At 34.6% G+C, this 16,548-nt stretch overlaps 1 protein-coding gene across 1 annotated transcript in view; it reads left to right on the top strand.

Annotated features, from left to right (window-relative positions):
• The window catches only part of LOC138704736 (uncharacterized), a 317,647-nt gene that overhangs the window by 225,098 nt on the left and 76,001 nt on the right, over positions 1-16,548 (top strand). Inside the window, exon 4 of the mRNA XM_069832904.1 lies at positions 13,755-13,956. Coding sequence (XP_069689005.1) covers positions 13,755-13,956 — 202 coding nt within the window. The remainder of the gene's footprint in view (positions 1-13,754; positions 13,957-16,548) is intronic.

Raw genomic sequence — 16,548 nt, forward strand, 5'->3', positions numbered from 1 at the left:
CAAGTGTGGACTTCGGTCCTACGTTCATAGACATCTATGACGTAGTGCAGAGGGCGGCCACTAGAGGGAACCCAAGAGTTGGAGCTTAATCTGAGACGATTCTATCCGACGCCGGGATTGTATCCGGTGTGGCTTAGTGGATAAAGCATCAGCACGTAGAGCTGAAAACCCGGGTTCAAATCCCGGCGCCGGAGAGAATTTTTCTCCGTTCCATTACTCTTTCATCGTTACATGAAGAGCTAAAATGCAAAACAAGTTATATATCCCCAGAAAAGTTTTCTCAGAAATGAGCAAAATGTGCCACACAGTATATTTAGTGTGTATTTTATAATTCTTTTTCATCATCCAATTCCTTCTATAGTAACAAGATTTTAAAACAAATATTGGCCTTCAATATTCTTCCATTATTAAATTATTTAAATTTAAAAAGTGGATATGACTTGATTTGCACAGATCTGCGTGTATGACTTGTTTTGCACTTAATCGTGATGTGAGTAGATATCAATTTTGAACTTACTAGTACTGTGAAATATTGAACAAAGAATATGGTTACCAGTTCAAATTATACACGTTATTATTTTCATAATATTTTACAATATTACTGATAAATATAACATTTTTTTAATATTGCCTGCTGAAATTTTCGCATGAATAAAGACCTAATTTTATGATTACTAAAGAAAATTATACACATAGTTGTTATTAATGCAAATTATAAACATTATTTTCGTAAAATACAAAATTACTGAAAAATATAACATTTTTAAGCTGCCTGCTGAAATTTTCAGAAGAATACAGACCTAATTTTGAATACATTTTTAAAATAAGTAACGAAGAAAGTCCTTTCCAGACTTTAACCAATATTCTGTTATTTTGGGGAATTTCTACACATGCTCTACAGGAAGTTCAAGATCAACACACTTACAGTTCTCATTGGGTTCATCATGGTCTTCCCTAGCTGCTGGCGTTGACTGTAATTTGGAGTAAATGAACAGAGTCAACACGATTACTGAAAATAGTGTGGTACTATTTAAAGAAGCAAATGGATCACTATACCTGGCTTTCTTTCTTCTTTGCCTGTCTGTTTCATTACGTTTCCTATTCCTGGAACCCACGTTTCCTTCCCCAACTGTCACCATATCTTTCATATTTTCCATTCTCTTGGCACTCTCATAAATAGAACAAATTCAGTTTGCTCTCACCAGAAAGACTGTTACAACGGTAGACAACAATTATTAGGAAAGTAGGAAATTAAAAAAAAAACCTGCTGTAGATTACGTTAATAAAGCGAAAGAATGGATATAAGTTAAACTGAAGCAAACAGCTTTTTGGATGTAACTTATTTTGAGTCAAACGCAGGTTTTTATCATCCTGTCAACTGGAGGATATAACTTTTTATGCACAGAATACCACACGTATAGACACAGGGGACACCTAAAGTTACAGTACGGCAAGAACTCGATTTAAAAAAAATGGATATAACTTGTTTTGTATTTGAGCTCTTCAAATAACTGACAAAATATGAGGAACAAAATATGATACCTAATTCGAACATAAAGTTCAACTCAGTTTAAAGTTAGTAGCATTTTCTTACAGGTTATAGCTTTAAACAATTTCTATTAATTCAGTTATTTTCTTTTGAGTGTAGGGATGAAGTGTAAGTTTTTTTCCTATCCCTGTTTCTGCCAATCGTCTCACTTAAATCTAGGTTTTCCCACTCCGCTGATCTCTTCCTTTATATAGCTTTGAACAAAACAACAGATTAAAACACCGTCATTTGTTACAATCGCATTCCTTAAACAAAAAAAAAAAAAACAACACAATTTAATCTGTGAATAGAACGAGGAATGTGGTATGTACAGATAATGTCCTCAATAAATTAGTTTACATGCCTTGAAAACATTAATTCTTCAGGCTCACTTAACTCTTACAATTTTAAATTCAAGTGTCTTCATTTAGACTAATCCTATAATGTAATCTAGAAACCAACAACTATCACCAGGTTTTCCAAAACTAAACTAATATATTCTTGTGTATTATCTTAAGACTCTCATTCTCTGTAAGTTTTAAGTACAAATATTACTTTCCTATAATTAACAAATAAAGCTTATAATAACCCGCACTTGGCAATTTCAATTTAATACCGCATATTGACTATTTAAAAACTATATTATACCTTAACTTTTTCTTTCCATTTCGTCTTCATTATAATTAATAAGTTAATTTTTTTAACTTTTTTAAATTACTAAAATTGGAGAAACCACATAATTTTCTAAAGCCATATAAGTATTTAGCTTCAGGATTATCTTGTTGATTTATAATTTTCTTAAATTTTCCGTTTCTGGGCATACCAATACTACGTTAACGGCAACTTCTTTTTGACCGCATAAGGGGCGATATCTTTAGCTGTGTTACCTCTCGTGATTCCTTCCATATTTAAATCTCCACCAAACCATGCAAACACTATCTTCTCTGGTGTTCGTTCTTAAGTATTCTTTCTGTTCCCATTAAATTTTATATACCTGTAATTAATTAATGATCTTATTTTATTTAAGTTTTGGCATTGCTCTTGTCGTGTTATTTCGTTATTCCTTTCTTTTAAAACACAATAACATACGCAAGTCAATCACTATATGAGTAATGGACATATGACATGCAAGCGAGCGAGTGACTCTAGTGATGCAATCGAATTCCGTTATAAGCAGGCAACATGCATAACTATCAATAGTTCAGCTGCTGCCAAGGTTAACATGTATAATATGCTTCATATGACAAAAGGAAATCAAATTATGACAATTTTGCTCTCCCATTCAGAGGACAATGTTCTCTTACGTATGGATCGTGTATTTTAGATCCACTTCCTTTCCGAAGGAAGGCAAACTAAATTTGTAACGCCCTTAAAATATATCGTCACCAGCAGAATCTGAACCTGTGAACCGCCAATCTAACGGTCGGCATGGTAAACACTAAGCCACCGAAAATGACTTAACAGCTATCAAGTCTGAAACAATTCATAATTTTTTTAGGAATCATGGATGGTGTCAAGTGCGAACAAATTAATCTTTAACATACAAAATACCTGACTTATACAACAAGAAAGCATGTGACAATAAGAACTTTGGTTTCTTAACCTTGAGAAAATCTTTGTATGCAGTAACAGGATCTGCAGCGCTTCAACCATAAATAAATAGCTCCAAGTATTCATTTAATAGGAGGCGTGGCGTTACTACCGTGAAGTTCATCACTCATCTAAGACAACAACGAGAGATCGGTGAAAACATTTACGAGATATGACCACGAAGACTCGACGTCACGATTGCGACCTTCACGCACAGCAAAATCGAGATTGAACTGTTGCGTACAACACGGCTGATACCATAAAATTTATCAACAGCAAATAACACTTAAGCTTAAAAACAATTAAATAAACTAATAAACAATAAACAACAATTTTCACGCTCTTTAAACTGTACCAAAAATGCATAATTGTAATTATTGTAAATCAGTATGTGTAAAATATTCTATTAATGTAGATAAAAGTTAATTGACAGGGCAACTGATATGAGATGTCATGATTAAAGCACGGTTAATTTATTGCATACATTTTGTGGCCTGTAGGTCATGTTTCGTTACAAAATGTCTGGTCTGGTTGCAGACTATACATGACCGTTGAAACAACAGTTCAGATTTAATGTGGGCGATGTCAAAGTGCCACTGGCAGGTTTTCTAACAGTTAATGCCATTAACCCATTTTTTCCACTACACCATTTATACTGTCGCTAAAACTAAGTTACTCTCGTGACACACTGTACAAAAATAATATACCTCAAAGGGCATTAGGACATTTTTAAGAGCCACATAATCCGAGACATGTTGCGAAACATGCTAAGGATACTTAGACCCTACACATTATTACCACAGTCTAGTATATACAGTCACGAAGCTCAATACACAGTAAATATGCATCCATAGATAGTTGCTAACCACTAGGATCGCTAATATCGCCTCATTACAGACATACGAAATAGTACCGGCACAGTCTATTGTTTCTAGCACCCTCACAACTCAAGCTTCGTGACTGTATATATTAGACTGTGTCATTACCCTGCCATACAGGCCTAAGTCATTCCAAAGTTCCTCCATCTCTTTGGATTTTCAGGATGGTCACATAATCCCTAATAATTCTGATTATCGTAAGTTGTTCATTATGTTGGATCCAAACTCACCTTCTTTGTGATCCCATTTACAATATTATTGAATTCTCAAATAGTTTCGTATCTTAACTTATTATTAATGTAATTCTCATTCGGCTATACCGAGTGAGGCACTAAAATGACCATCTTAAACATCTTCTACATTATTAATGATATCGGCGAGTTTTTTTTCGCTAGATTTAAAGGCACACATCATCGTTGTTCCTGCAATAACTCCTATGTGACATATTTATCGATTTTCAGATTTTTGCTCTATTAAATAACTTAAATAGTGATACAGCAAATAATAAAATCTCCTATATGTAATTATATATTTTTGTTTCGAAAACGTAAGAATTCACAGTCTCCTATGTACGGCTGTCATAGGATGAATAAATGTGTTTCTTCTTCCTACTGAAAAATTTTATATTTTTCACATAGGAGTTATTGCAGCAACCACGACAATATGAGCTCACAAATGTAGCCTACAATAAATGAATATTAATCACGAAAAAAAAAACAGTATTTTCATCACAGAGTTGTAATTTTAATGGGCTAAATCCGTAAAGCCGTAAGTATAGCAGATATTCAATATAAAGTAATAATAATAATAATAACAATAATAATAATAATAATAATAATAATAATAATAATAATAATAATAATAATAATAGACCTTTATCGCGCGTTTCTAATGCAAACTGCTAACGAACTATCAATATTAAACTTTTACAATTCTGGTAAAATGTGTCTATGATATAAGAAAAACCATGACAGAAAGTGAAGTTATGTTTTGTTTATTACAGTAATAATAATAATAATAATAATAATAATAATAATAATAACAAAAAGTGATAGTGATGATCTTATATTATTTTCTTTACTAACCATTTTTATTGAAGTAATCTAAGATGTAGTGGATATTAGAAAAAATGGTATTTACCAACGCTAAAAAAGCTGATCTGATTATTATGAAAATAGAAAAAAAAATACAACGCTTTCTTACGATATGTATGCTCAGAAATATCCTGAGAGACGTCAGTCATCTCGAAGAATGTTTGCAAACCTCTTTAACCAATTAAAGGAAACCGAAAACAGTTAAAGATCCTTAGTTAATTCCCATATTACTGTTCACTTACATTTAATACATTGTACAGGTGTTAATTAATTATACCAGAATTAAACAAAATGATGATGATAAATTTAGGGTTCCCAGAAACATTAGAAAAAAAAATACGGGACACTCAGCACTGGCTTTAAAAATTGAGCTACGATGTATTTTTTTCCATAGGACTTATTCATGTTGTCTATAAATAGATTAAAACAATATAATCAAATAAAATTAAATTCTTACTACTTACTTACTGGCTTTTAAGGAACCCGGAGGTTCATTGCCTCCCTCACATAAGCCCGCCATTGGTCCCTATCCTGAGCAAGATTAATTCAGTCTCTATCATCATATCCCACCTCCCTCAAATCCATTTTAATATTATCCTCCCATCTACGTCTCGGCCTCCCCAAAGATATTTTTCCCTCCGGCCTCCCAACTAACACTCTATATGCATTTCTGGATTCGCCCATACATGCTACATGCCCTGCCCAGGTCAAACGTCTGGATTTAATGTTCCTAATTATGTCAGGTGAAGAATACAATGCGTGCAGTTCTGTGTTGTGTAACTTTCTCCATTCTCCTGTAACTTCATAAAGTATTAATACTTAATGGTTAACAGAGAGCCACAATTTAAGTCACACAGTTTGTGTGCACTCATTGTTGGTTGCTTGACGGTTGTCAGCCCACTTTGAGGTCTGTGTATATAAAGAGAAAAATTGGGTCGATGTCGGGTAAGAGCGTTGGTACGTTGGTACGTTTAACCAAAAGTCCCGGGTTCGACATCCTGCCCCGGAACAATCTTTCCCTTGAAATTATTCAAATCACCTTCAACAGGGAGCTTTACCTGAAAATTAGATTTGCATAATAATAATAATAATAATAATAATATTATTATTATTATTATTATTATTATTATTATTATTATTAGCCTATTAAACTATATTCGTCACGGATTATTTAAATCTCATAACGATTCAGTAGATTTTTTCCTAGTACAGCCTAGAAATAATTTTACTCTTATTAATCCACAAGAATGCGATTCGTTTTAGAGTCTGGTCAGTTGTTTAACGATTATGAGAAACAAGCTGCAGTAATTTACGACAGGTTTGTAGAGAAGAGAGAGAATGCAACCGCACGGCACATACAGGCGTGGGCGAGTTGTGAATCAGCAGACCACAACGTCCCAGTCTGCACTTCTTCCCGTCGCTTTATGTATAAATATTAGCACTGTCCTCTGATTCGTACGACTGAAACACGGGAAATTAATTGACGCGGAATTCGCCGCCTTCTTTAAGTATCGTTCGTGCGTAACCTGTACACGCGGAACTCTCCATTCCTGTGCGTACACGGCCACCGAAATAATAATAACAAAAAAAAGAAGAAGTAGGCTTAATACAGATACACAGAACAGTAGACTAGGGGACTGGTGGGAATTTGTCCTGGTTCCCTCCTCCTCTCCACTCTTCTCCTTTGTGCGGCTTTCCAATGGAGTATCAATGTATTTTTATATAAATTTTGTGAACATAAAAGCTGACAACACAAATACTGTGGAATAACTTTAATGGCTGAATATGGAATGATATGTGGTTGAATGCATACAAAAGTACAGATACGATTGAAAAACATTTGATACTCAAATCGCTTTATATGATTAAACAGAACGGCGAAATGTAACAATCACATCTGATAAGTACCGCGGCAGCGCACTCGAGAGAGATCGGTTCTGCTGAATTCGGAAAATACAAAATCCTATTTGTTAAAAGGTGTTAAAATTTAATGTTGAAACCATACTGCGGACATTAAAATGTATCACTAACATATATTATAAATAGATTTTATTAACAATGAAGTTTATGATGTAATATAATATAATATAATATTGTTTATTCAGTCTACATGTCATATCAAATATAAGAAGTTAATGACACTTATCTATGTAAGCAATAATTGTGTTCATTACAGATAAACCCATTCTTAAATCGTCTCAATGAAATGTCAACAGATAACTTGTGCAGTATACACGACTCTAAATGTGAGTATTTTTGACAACAATCGTCTCAATGAAATGCCAACAGTTAACTTGTGCAGTTTACACGACTGTAAATGTGAGTATTTTTGACAACTTTTAATAGATTTAATATCACGGCATATTGAAATTTCACTACATAACATCTAATACATTTCAGATTGATTTCAACATACCAAGTTTGAACCATTGAGACAAGATTAGCAGAAAACATCTAATTAACAATTATGAAGTTTAAATGAGGAATAAATGTTTTATCATGTTCACAGTAACAATTTTAACATAATACAGCAGTGCAGCCACAGTTTTTATCTCAGTATTATGTATACATTTTACATCTATATATTAATTTTAGATACAATTACCACAAGCCAGTTTTTTAAATAGTTTATTTTATTATTGAATGGTTGTATTTCATCATTTCCATACTAGAGACTAAATGTATAAGATATTGCATGTAAAGCCTGATGATGCCATAAGGGCGAAAACGTTCGCTGTTCAATTTTTATTTGCATAAAACACAATGATTGCTTACATAGATAAGTGTCATTAACTTTTTATATTTGATATATCATGTATACTGAATAAACAATATTATATTATATTATATTGACTATCTGAATATTACAATATGCTTTCTAAGTTAATGAAGTTTATGTTCTATTTTTCATTGATGCCCGTCAGTCATTTTTCATTTATTGTTTGTTTAATAAAGTTGGCAATGAAAGACTATTCATTATCGAGTCATTTATTATGAGCGTGCCTCCCGCTGGGCTAGAACAATTATTCTTCGCATGAACATATTCAACATACTCATACTCGTTTTATTCTACATTAAATTAATATTAATGAAGCAAAATTATGAATAATTAAAGAGTTTAATCAACTAATTAACCTTGGATGCCTGTCTCCTATAGAAGCATTAATTATATGCACTGAAGTTAACATTAATGATATGCCTTTATCAAGGAAATTTTCAAAAGTTTCAACGGTACAGTATGGATATTCTCACGAGCTTTCAAAGACGACCTTCTGTACGACAGCAGCTGAGGACATCCGCAATACGAACACACTTTTTTCTTCGCGACCATCGTTCAGAGTGCCGCTATTCCTCGGCACTTTTTTAACCACGCCATGATGCCATATGCTCGACGAGACTGCGTATCAATTGCCTCGTGACAGCACTCGAAACAAAAATTTTCCTTCAGAATGCGGATATTTGAACTAAACACTTTCAATCATGATGGTCTTTACTTCCTTGTACAAAGTGCAATCTTGAATGACTATTATTATTATTATTATTATTATTATTATTATTATTATTATTATTATTATTATTATTATTATTATTTAATTCATTTCATTTAGTGTTCTGCCCAAGGGCAGGTTTTTCACTGCAAACCCTGCATTCTCCAATCGTTCCTATTTTCTGCCTTCCTCTTCGTTTTATCATATGATATATATATATATATATATATATATATATATATATATATATAGGCCTTCTATGTATTCTTCACCTGACATAATTAGGAACATTAAATCCAGACGTTTGAGATGGGCAGGACATGTAGTAAGTATGGGCGAATCCAGAAATGCATATAGAGTGTTAGTTGGGAGACCGAAGGGAAAAAGACCTTTGGGGAGGCCGAGACGTAGATGGGAGGATAATATTAAAATGGATTTGAGGGAGGTGGGATATGATGATAGAGACTGGATTAATCTTGCACAGGATAGGGACCGATGGCGGGCTTATGTGAGGGCGGCAATGAACCTTCGGGTTCCTTAAAAGTCATTTGTAAGTAAGTAAGTAAGACCTTCTATGCCCAAGGTTGCGGGTTCGATCCCGGGCCAGGTCGATGGCATTTAAGTGTGCTTAAATGCGACAGGCTCATGTCAGTAGATTTACTGGCATGTAAAAGAACTCCTGCGGTACAAAATTCCGGCACATCCAGCGACGCTGATATAACCTCTGCAGTTGCGAGCGTCGTTAAATAAAACATAACATATATATATATATATATATATATATATATATATATATATATATATATCGTCCATCATCTTCTTCTACCTCGAACTCTTCTCCATTCCTTCAAATGCATCCTTCAGTAGATAGTTTCTTCTCAGCCAGTGACCCAACCAATTCCTTTTCCTCTTCCTGACCAGTTTCAGCATCATTCTTTTTTCACCCACTCTTTCCAACACACCTTCTTTTCTTATTCTGGCTGTCCATTTCACACGTTCCTATACTCTGAATTCTCTTTCGAGACTGCAGATATTAAAACAAGATATATCGTACTATGAACAAGATGCGCCCAGCAAAGCTAAGCATGTTGTCAACTCATTGTCCATTCGCTTAATTAAACAATATTTTGTCTTGTCTTGTAAGGTACAGACGTATACGACCTACGACCCATGTTTCGTTAAGCTAATGGATACAATAAACACTCTATTGGTAAGCATCCTTTTCATAGTCTGTATAATGTAACGTGAGGTACTAACTTTGTCAGATCTCCTAAACGAAATACCATAAATTTATATATGAAAAGCAGTGGCGTTGCGTCAATGTAAGCTAAAAAGCTTAGCTTCCCCAGTTAATAATAATTTCATAATAAACCGGCAGTTTATGGAGAAAATTATTTATTAATTTTAATATAATTTTTATTTACGCGTTAAATATTGTGATGCGGCAGCTCAGGATTATTTGTGATGCAGCAGTAAACAAGAAGCCTGCACACACCAGCTTCCAAGCAGACCGGTTTCTTCTGTGTAATCCACCCCGCGGATTTTCCATCCCTTTTAAACTACCCTAGTCGCAAGGCTGGAAAAGAAGCTAGCTTTAACATTTAAAATAAGTAGTTTCCGAGTTATTCCTTTTCGTCAGTTGTGTTCAGTTGAAGTGTTAGTGTGCATTGTGGCTGATATAATAAATAATGAGCGAAATAACAGTTCCTGACACTAATTTACTTGAATTTTTTTAGGACAATTGTATTATCAAGACTGACTTACGAACAAAAGTGTGATTTAAAAAACAAATGACCGACTCCCTTGCTGTCAATGAAGGACACAACCAAAAGACAGAAGCATACTTACGTAATGATACTAATATTGTGATTTCTCTAAGTATGACAGGGAGTGAGCTAATGTTATATGTATACGTGCCTATTTGTTAAGAGATATGTGTAAACCGTGAAATCATATTTTACTACGTACCATTTGAGGTCATGCCTTATTGGTGTTACTTACGATGTTCCAACCAATCTTCGACTGCTGACTTGAAATTGACTAGGCCTACTATTTATTTTAAGACTGTATTTTTGTAATACGTTTTCTCATATTGCATGAAAGACAACTTGAGTTAGCTTCCCCTGCTCAAAATTTCATGCTACGCCACTGATGAAAAGTACCAGAGAATCGATAAATTCCTACAAATTCAAATGGAATGTGAATTAAGACAATGTAGCCACGTGTTTTCTCGGAGAATTTCTTTTTAATTTGCTATCATTTCAACGCTTCCCAACCATCACCTTGTCAACGCTCTTTGATAGCTAGTACGTAACTTACAAGCAAACGTTTTGATGGGGGCAGATAAAAAAGTTATTTTTTCTCTTCCACCATGTTAATAATGTCAAAAGAAGTGCTTAGACAATTTTTGGTCACTCGACCGCAATTTTGAGGGCCGTAAAAAAATAAGTTCGCCAGGGGGCGTTAACAGAAACAAAACACAATTTCATGGACAAATTTATTGAAACACACACAGCAATTGTTGAGCTATTTTTCAACATATTTTCCATCGGAATTGAGACATTTGTTATATCACGGGATCGACAGAGAGGTGCAGACGGCTGTCAAATGCTGTTCCGATCTGAGGCGGCTGACTTCTACGACACAAAAATTGATCCCACGGTATGACAAATGGCTCAATTCCAGTAGAGGATATGTTGACAAACAGCGCAACAATTGCTGTATCTGTTTCAATAAATATTTCCATGTAAATGGTCTCAGGGAAAATCACTTTCTGGACGGCCTCGTAATTGCGGTCGAGTGGTCAAAATTTGTATAAGCACTTCTTTTGACATTATTAACATGGTGAAAAAAAAATTAACTTTTTTATCTGCCTTAGAAAGCATGTTGAAATGTTCAGATAGTCAATATAATATGATATAATATAATATTGTTTTATTAGTTCAGTCTAATTGACATATCACAACATAAAACGTCAATGACACTTACCCATGTAAGTGATCATTGTGTACAATACAAATATAAAAATTTAAAATTAAGCAAACGTTTTCGCCCTACGGGTATCATCAGGCTTTTTTACATAGAATATCTTGTACATTTTGTCTCTTATTGTGGAACAAATGATTAATCACAACCTTTTTAATAATGAAAATAATAACTGTTTAAAATTGACTTATGGTAATTAATAATCTAAAATTAATGTACAGATATGAAAACTTGATACATAATAATGATATAAAATTGTGGCTGCACTGCTGTGTTGTGTTTAAATTATAACATCATAAAACTGTGAACATGATAAAAACATTTCATTCCTCTTTAAACTTCATAATTTCATTAATTGCATGTTTTACTGCTAGTCTTGTCTCAATGGTTCATTACTTCTTATGGTGAAATCACTCTGAAATATATTAGTTATTATGTAGAGAATCCTATATGATGCAATGTAAAATTTTTTATTAAATTGTTGTCGAAAATACACAGATAACCTGTGCAGTACACACGATCTTAAATGTGAGTATTTTCGACAACAATTTAATAAAAAAATTTACATTGCATCATATAGGATTCTCTACATAATAACTAATATATTTCAGAGTGATTTCACCATAACAAGTAATGAACCATTGAGACAAGACTAGCAGTAAAACATGCAATTAATGAAATTATGAAGTTTAAAGAGGAATGAAATGTTTTTATCATGTTCACAGTTTTATGATGTTATAATTTAAACACAACACAGCAGTGCAGCCACAATTTTATATCATTATTATGTATCAAGTTTTCATATCTGTACATTAATTTTAGATTGTTAATTACCATATGTCAATTTTAAACAGTTATTATTTTCATTATTAAAAAGGTTGTGATTAATCATTGTTCCACAATAAGAGACAAAATGTACAAGATATTGTATGTAAAAAAGCCTGATGATGCCCGAAGGGCGAAAACGTTTGCTTAATTTTTAATTTTTATATTTGTATAGTACACAATCATCACTTACATGGGTAAGTGTCATTGACTTTTTATATTGTGATATGTCAATTAGACTGAATTAATAAAACAATATTATATTATATTATATCATTTTTTTATCTGCCCTCATCAGAACGTTTCCTTGTTAGTTGTTGACACGAAACAGTTTTCATATTATCAAACCAGCAGCCAGTTTGGCTTGAAAACAGACTAGGAGAAAAAGAGAAAAAGATAAAATGTAGAACTACATAAATATAGTATGTTCCAGTGTAGAAGATGAAATTTTAGATCACCACAGTGTCAGGGCAAACATTCTAGGGATACCATCAATTCTTTTGGCATTATTAAATAAATTATGACGGATCACATCATCGCCTTTCCATTAGGATTTATCAGCCAGCGAGGAAACATATTCTCAGACAATGTATTAGGCTTATCACGTGATTAATCTGTGAGTTACATAAAATTAGGGAGGAGAGATAAATTCCGCTCTAAGTCAAAGAAACCAGTCATTTGAGTCTTAATGTTGTTGTTGTTTTCTAATGCCAGGCATTTGACAATAAAGTCATTTGACCTCTTGCATTCCAATATTTTTCAAAGATATTATCATGACTAGCCACTGAAGCACAGATTTTGAGGTGTTCCGAATCCATTTCTTGGTTTGAGTTGCACAATTGACAGTTAGGGGACTGATATATTTCAATTCTATGCAGGTATTTGGCCAAACAATCATGGCCTGTTGCCAATCTAAATACAGCTACAGACGATTTTCGTGGTAAATCGGGAATTAACTGTGGATTTTGATGCAGAGAGTTCCATTTTTTCCCTTGGGATTGAGTTATCAAATTTTATTTGTTGAAGTCTAAGTATGTAGATTTAATAAATCTCTTCACAGAGTAATACGTAGATTTAGTAACAGGTCTGTAAGTAGCAGTGCTGCCCTTCTTTGCTAAAGCATCCGCTTTCTCGTTTCCCAGGATTCCACAATGGGATGGTATCCATTGGAACACAACTCTTTTATTGAGTGATAATAATTGAGAGAGCATTTTAGTTATTTCTGCTGTTTGAGATGAAGGTGTGTGTTTAGAGACGATTGATAGAATAGCTGCTTTGGAGTCCGACAATATAACTGCATTCCTAAATTTATTGATGTGGCATAGAAGATTCCTGAGACATTGAGTCTTAATGTACATTGTTGCAGGGGCGCTGACGAGGTCGCAGTTCCCGGTGTTCACCATCTACGCACAGAAGAGCTGTCTGGGCGTGAAGCCATGCGAGCGGGCGTGGTGCTTCGACCGCGTGCAAGCCTACCAGTTGTCCGGCTTCTCCAGAAAGCAGCACATAGCGGCGTCGCGCCAAGACTGCCTGGAGCTCTGCCTTGGAGAGAGAGAGTTCCCATGCAGGTAACACGCCATATACAGAATGATTCAACTTCGTTTAGTCCTAGACAGGCATTTAACATCTTTCTTGGAAGCATTAAGATCCATTATCTACGAGCTGCCGACAAAGGATTTGTCCACCGAGTTGCAAACGTCAGTCAATGTTTTAGAAGCTATAAGGGTGGAAATAAAATCATGTTTGACCCTTATCATCAGTTCAATCTTCTCGTCACCACCATCATCTTCATCATCATAATCATCATCCATCATCACCACCACCACCACTCATTTTCATTATCTATATTCTCTATCTATATTTCCATAATCTTTATCCTCATTTTCACTATAATCCTCATCTTTCTCAACTTTGTTTTCATTTTCACGAACATATTCACCCTCCTAGTCATCATCTTCGTCTTAGCATACTTCGCCATCTTCTTAATTGACATATCCACTACACTCATTTTCCATTTCAACTCTATCCTCTCTTCATATCCACCTTCCATATCCTAATCTTAATTTCTATCGTCGACATTCTCTTCTTTATTTTCGTCGTCCATGTTATCACATTCTTCTTCACCATCTTCCTATTTTTTAATATATCTATCATTACCTTCATCAACTTTACCATCGTCGTCATCATTTTCATAATCAACATCATAATCACTTCCCTCATCAATATCTTGGCCATAATTATCTTTTTCTTCCCATCTTCATCATTTTCATCATGTTCATCAGCTTCTTTGCTGGTATTGTTCATCACTATCACATTTAGCGTCTCTATTATCATGATCATCATCTCATGTTCACCACCATCAGCACCAGCACCATCATCACCATTATTCTCTTAGCCATAATTGTGTTTTTCTTCTATATCTCCATCATTTTCTTCCTTTGATCGTCTTCCCATTTATCACACATTCTCTGTGACTATCATCATCAAAATCTTGTTCCGCCATAATTCACTTTTTTCTTTTCCATCTTCATAATTTTCATAATCTCCATCATCTTCGCTAGAATCTTCTCTATTATCATATTTTTGTCTTCTCCATCACTATCATTATCACAATCACGTTCATCATCATCGTCATCAACATCTCCATCTCCTTCGCCATATTATATTTTTCTTCATCTTTATCATTTTTTATCATCAAGAATCAGTCTTGCCTACGATCATCTTCTCCATTAATATCTACACCTTCTGTATCATAATCACTTCACGTTCGTCTTCAACTGCAAAGTCATTTTACCGTCGGTTATTTCAAATCTCCTTTTATTAGCTGTTCCTTTTAAACTCACATATACACTTCAGAATCATGAGGCAATTGTGCAATAATGAAGCAATAATGGAATAAATCTGGCAGGACCAACTCCAAAATGTTCTAGAAATCTGCTCCATAGACAATAATAAATCTCAGAGTAGTACCTATAGAGATCGAACTCCTGTACTGGTAACGCAAAGACTTCGCCCGAATGACAGAATTTCGGCTGGGCCTCACAGTGGTTGAATCCTGATCCTTTGTAATGGCTATTATATTATACTACTGATGTACACTTCAATGTTTCCCGTTGGTTCCCAGCAGCACTGGGCTTTACACAGTGGTGAGGTGCATATTCACAGATGAATAATTTTGTCCGTCTCCCAGTGGTTACATAGTATATAATGCGGTTCAGAACGGATGCCAATTAGATAATTACGTTTTCCCATACAGTCGAGATAGAGAGACGAAGTCTATGGGTGAATTCTTTCTTAGAAACGTCCTGTTTCCATGATAGCAGGAGCCCGAAGATAATTATTTCTCGGGTGTTACCAGCAAGGTTAGATGAGCACGATGTGTTAATATATGTAAGATAGGCAACCGACACGTGTTGCTTTAGTCACCGAGATCATGGAAAACTTTCATCCTATAATACAGCAGTCGTCAGCGCAGAGCACCCTGGGGCTAGAGTCTCTTACCCGCGGAAAACACAGTGCACCATGGTGCACTCGTAGCTGCTAGCGGGTATGCTCTTTATCTCTTCCTGCTGCACGACGGTGCACCGCTTACCCTTTGCACATTTCAGTGAGTGCTGACGACCACTGCTGTAATACCTTAAAAATAAGCTGTTTTCCTACAAGGGATTGCCAAGTAATTTGTTTACGAGTTTCATTTTTGGTCGGATGAAACTGCGAAAGCAGAGCAAATGTGGAATATAAGAAATACAGTCTTTCGAAGAAATCCTTCTATCGTTATGCAACGAGGACCTGTAAGTTATCCAAACGGGAATACACCGAGTTTTGTCTATTGTGCCCCCTTTTCATATTCTTTACTTTGCTTCCTACTTTAGCCGTCACGTAGCGTTGCCAACATTCAAACGCAAAATTATGAAATTGTAGTCTAAAAATGATCAGTTTTTACACAAAGCTATCGCAAACATACAATATTAATAATAATAATGTTACGCTATCAAAACTTTACACAGTACTAAATAAACTCTCAATCACTTCTAACACAGAAGCACCAGCGGCAGCGGCAGTTTTTTCTTATAGCCTAATACAGCATAGTATGTAACACGTTATATTGTACAGTAGTGGCAAAAAAACCGGACCGACTCTTGTAGCTGATTTCAGAGCCT

Source organism: Periplaneta americana, chromosome 8, assembly GCF_040183065.1.
Source record: "Periplaneta americana isolate PAMFEO1 chromosome 8, P.americana_PAMFEO1_priV1, whole genome shotgun sequence".
NCBI lineage: Eukaryota > Metazoa > Arthropoda > Insecta > Blattodea > Blattidae > Periplaneta > Periplaneta americana.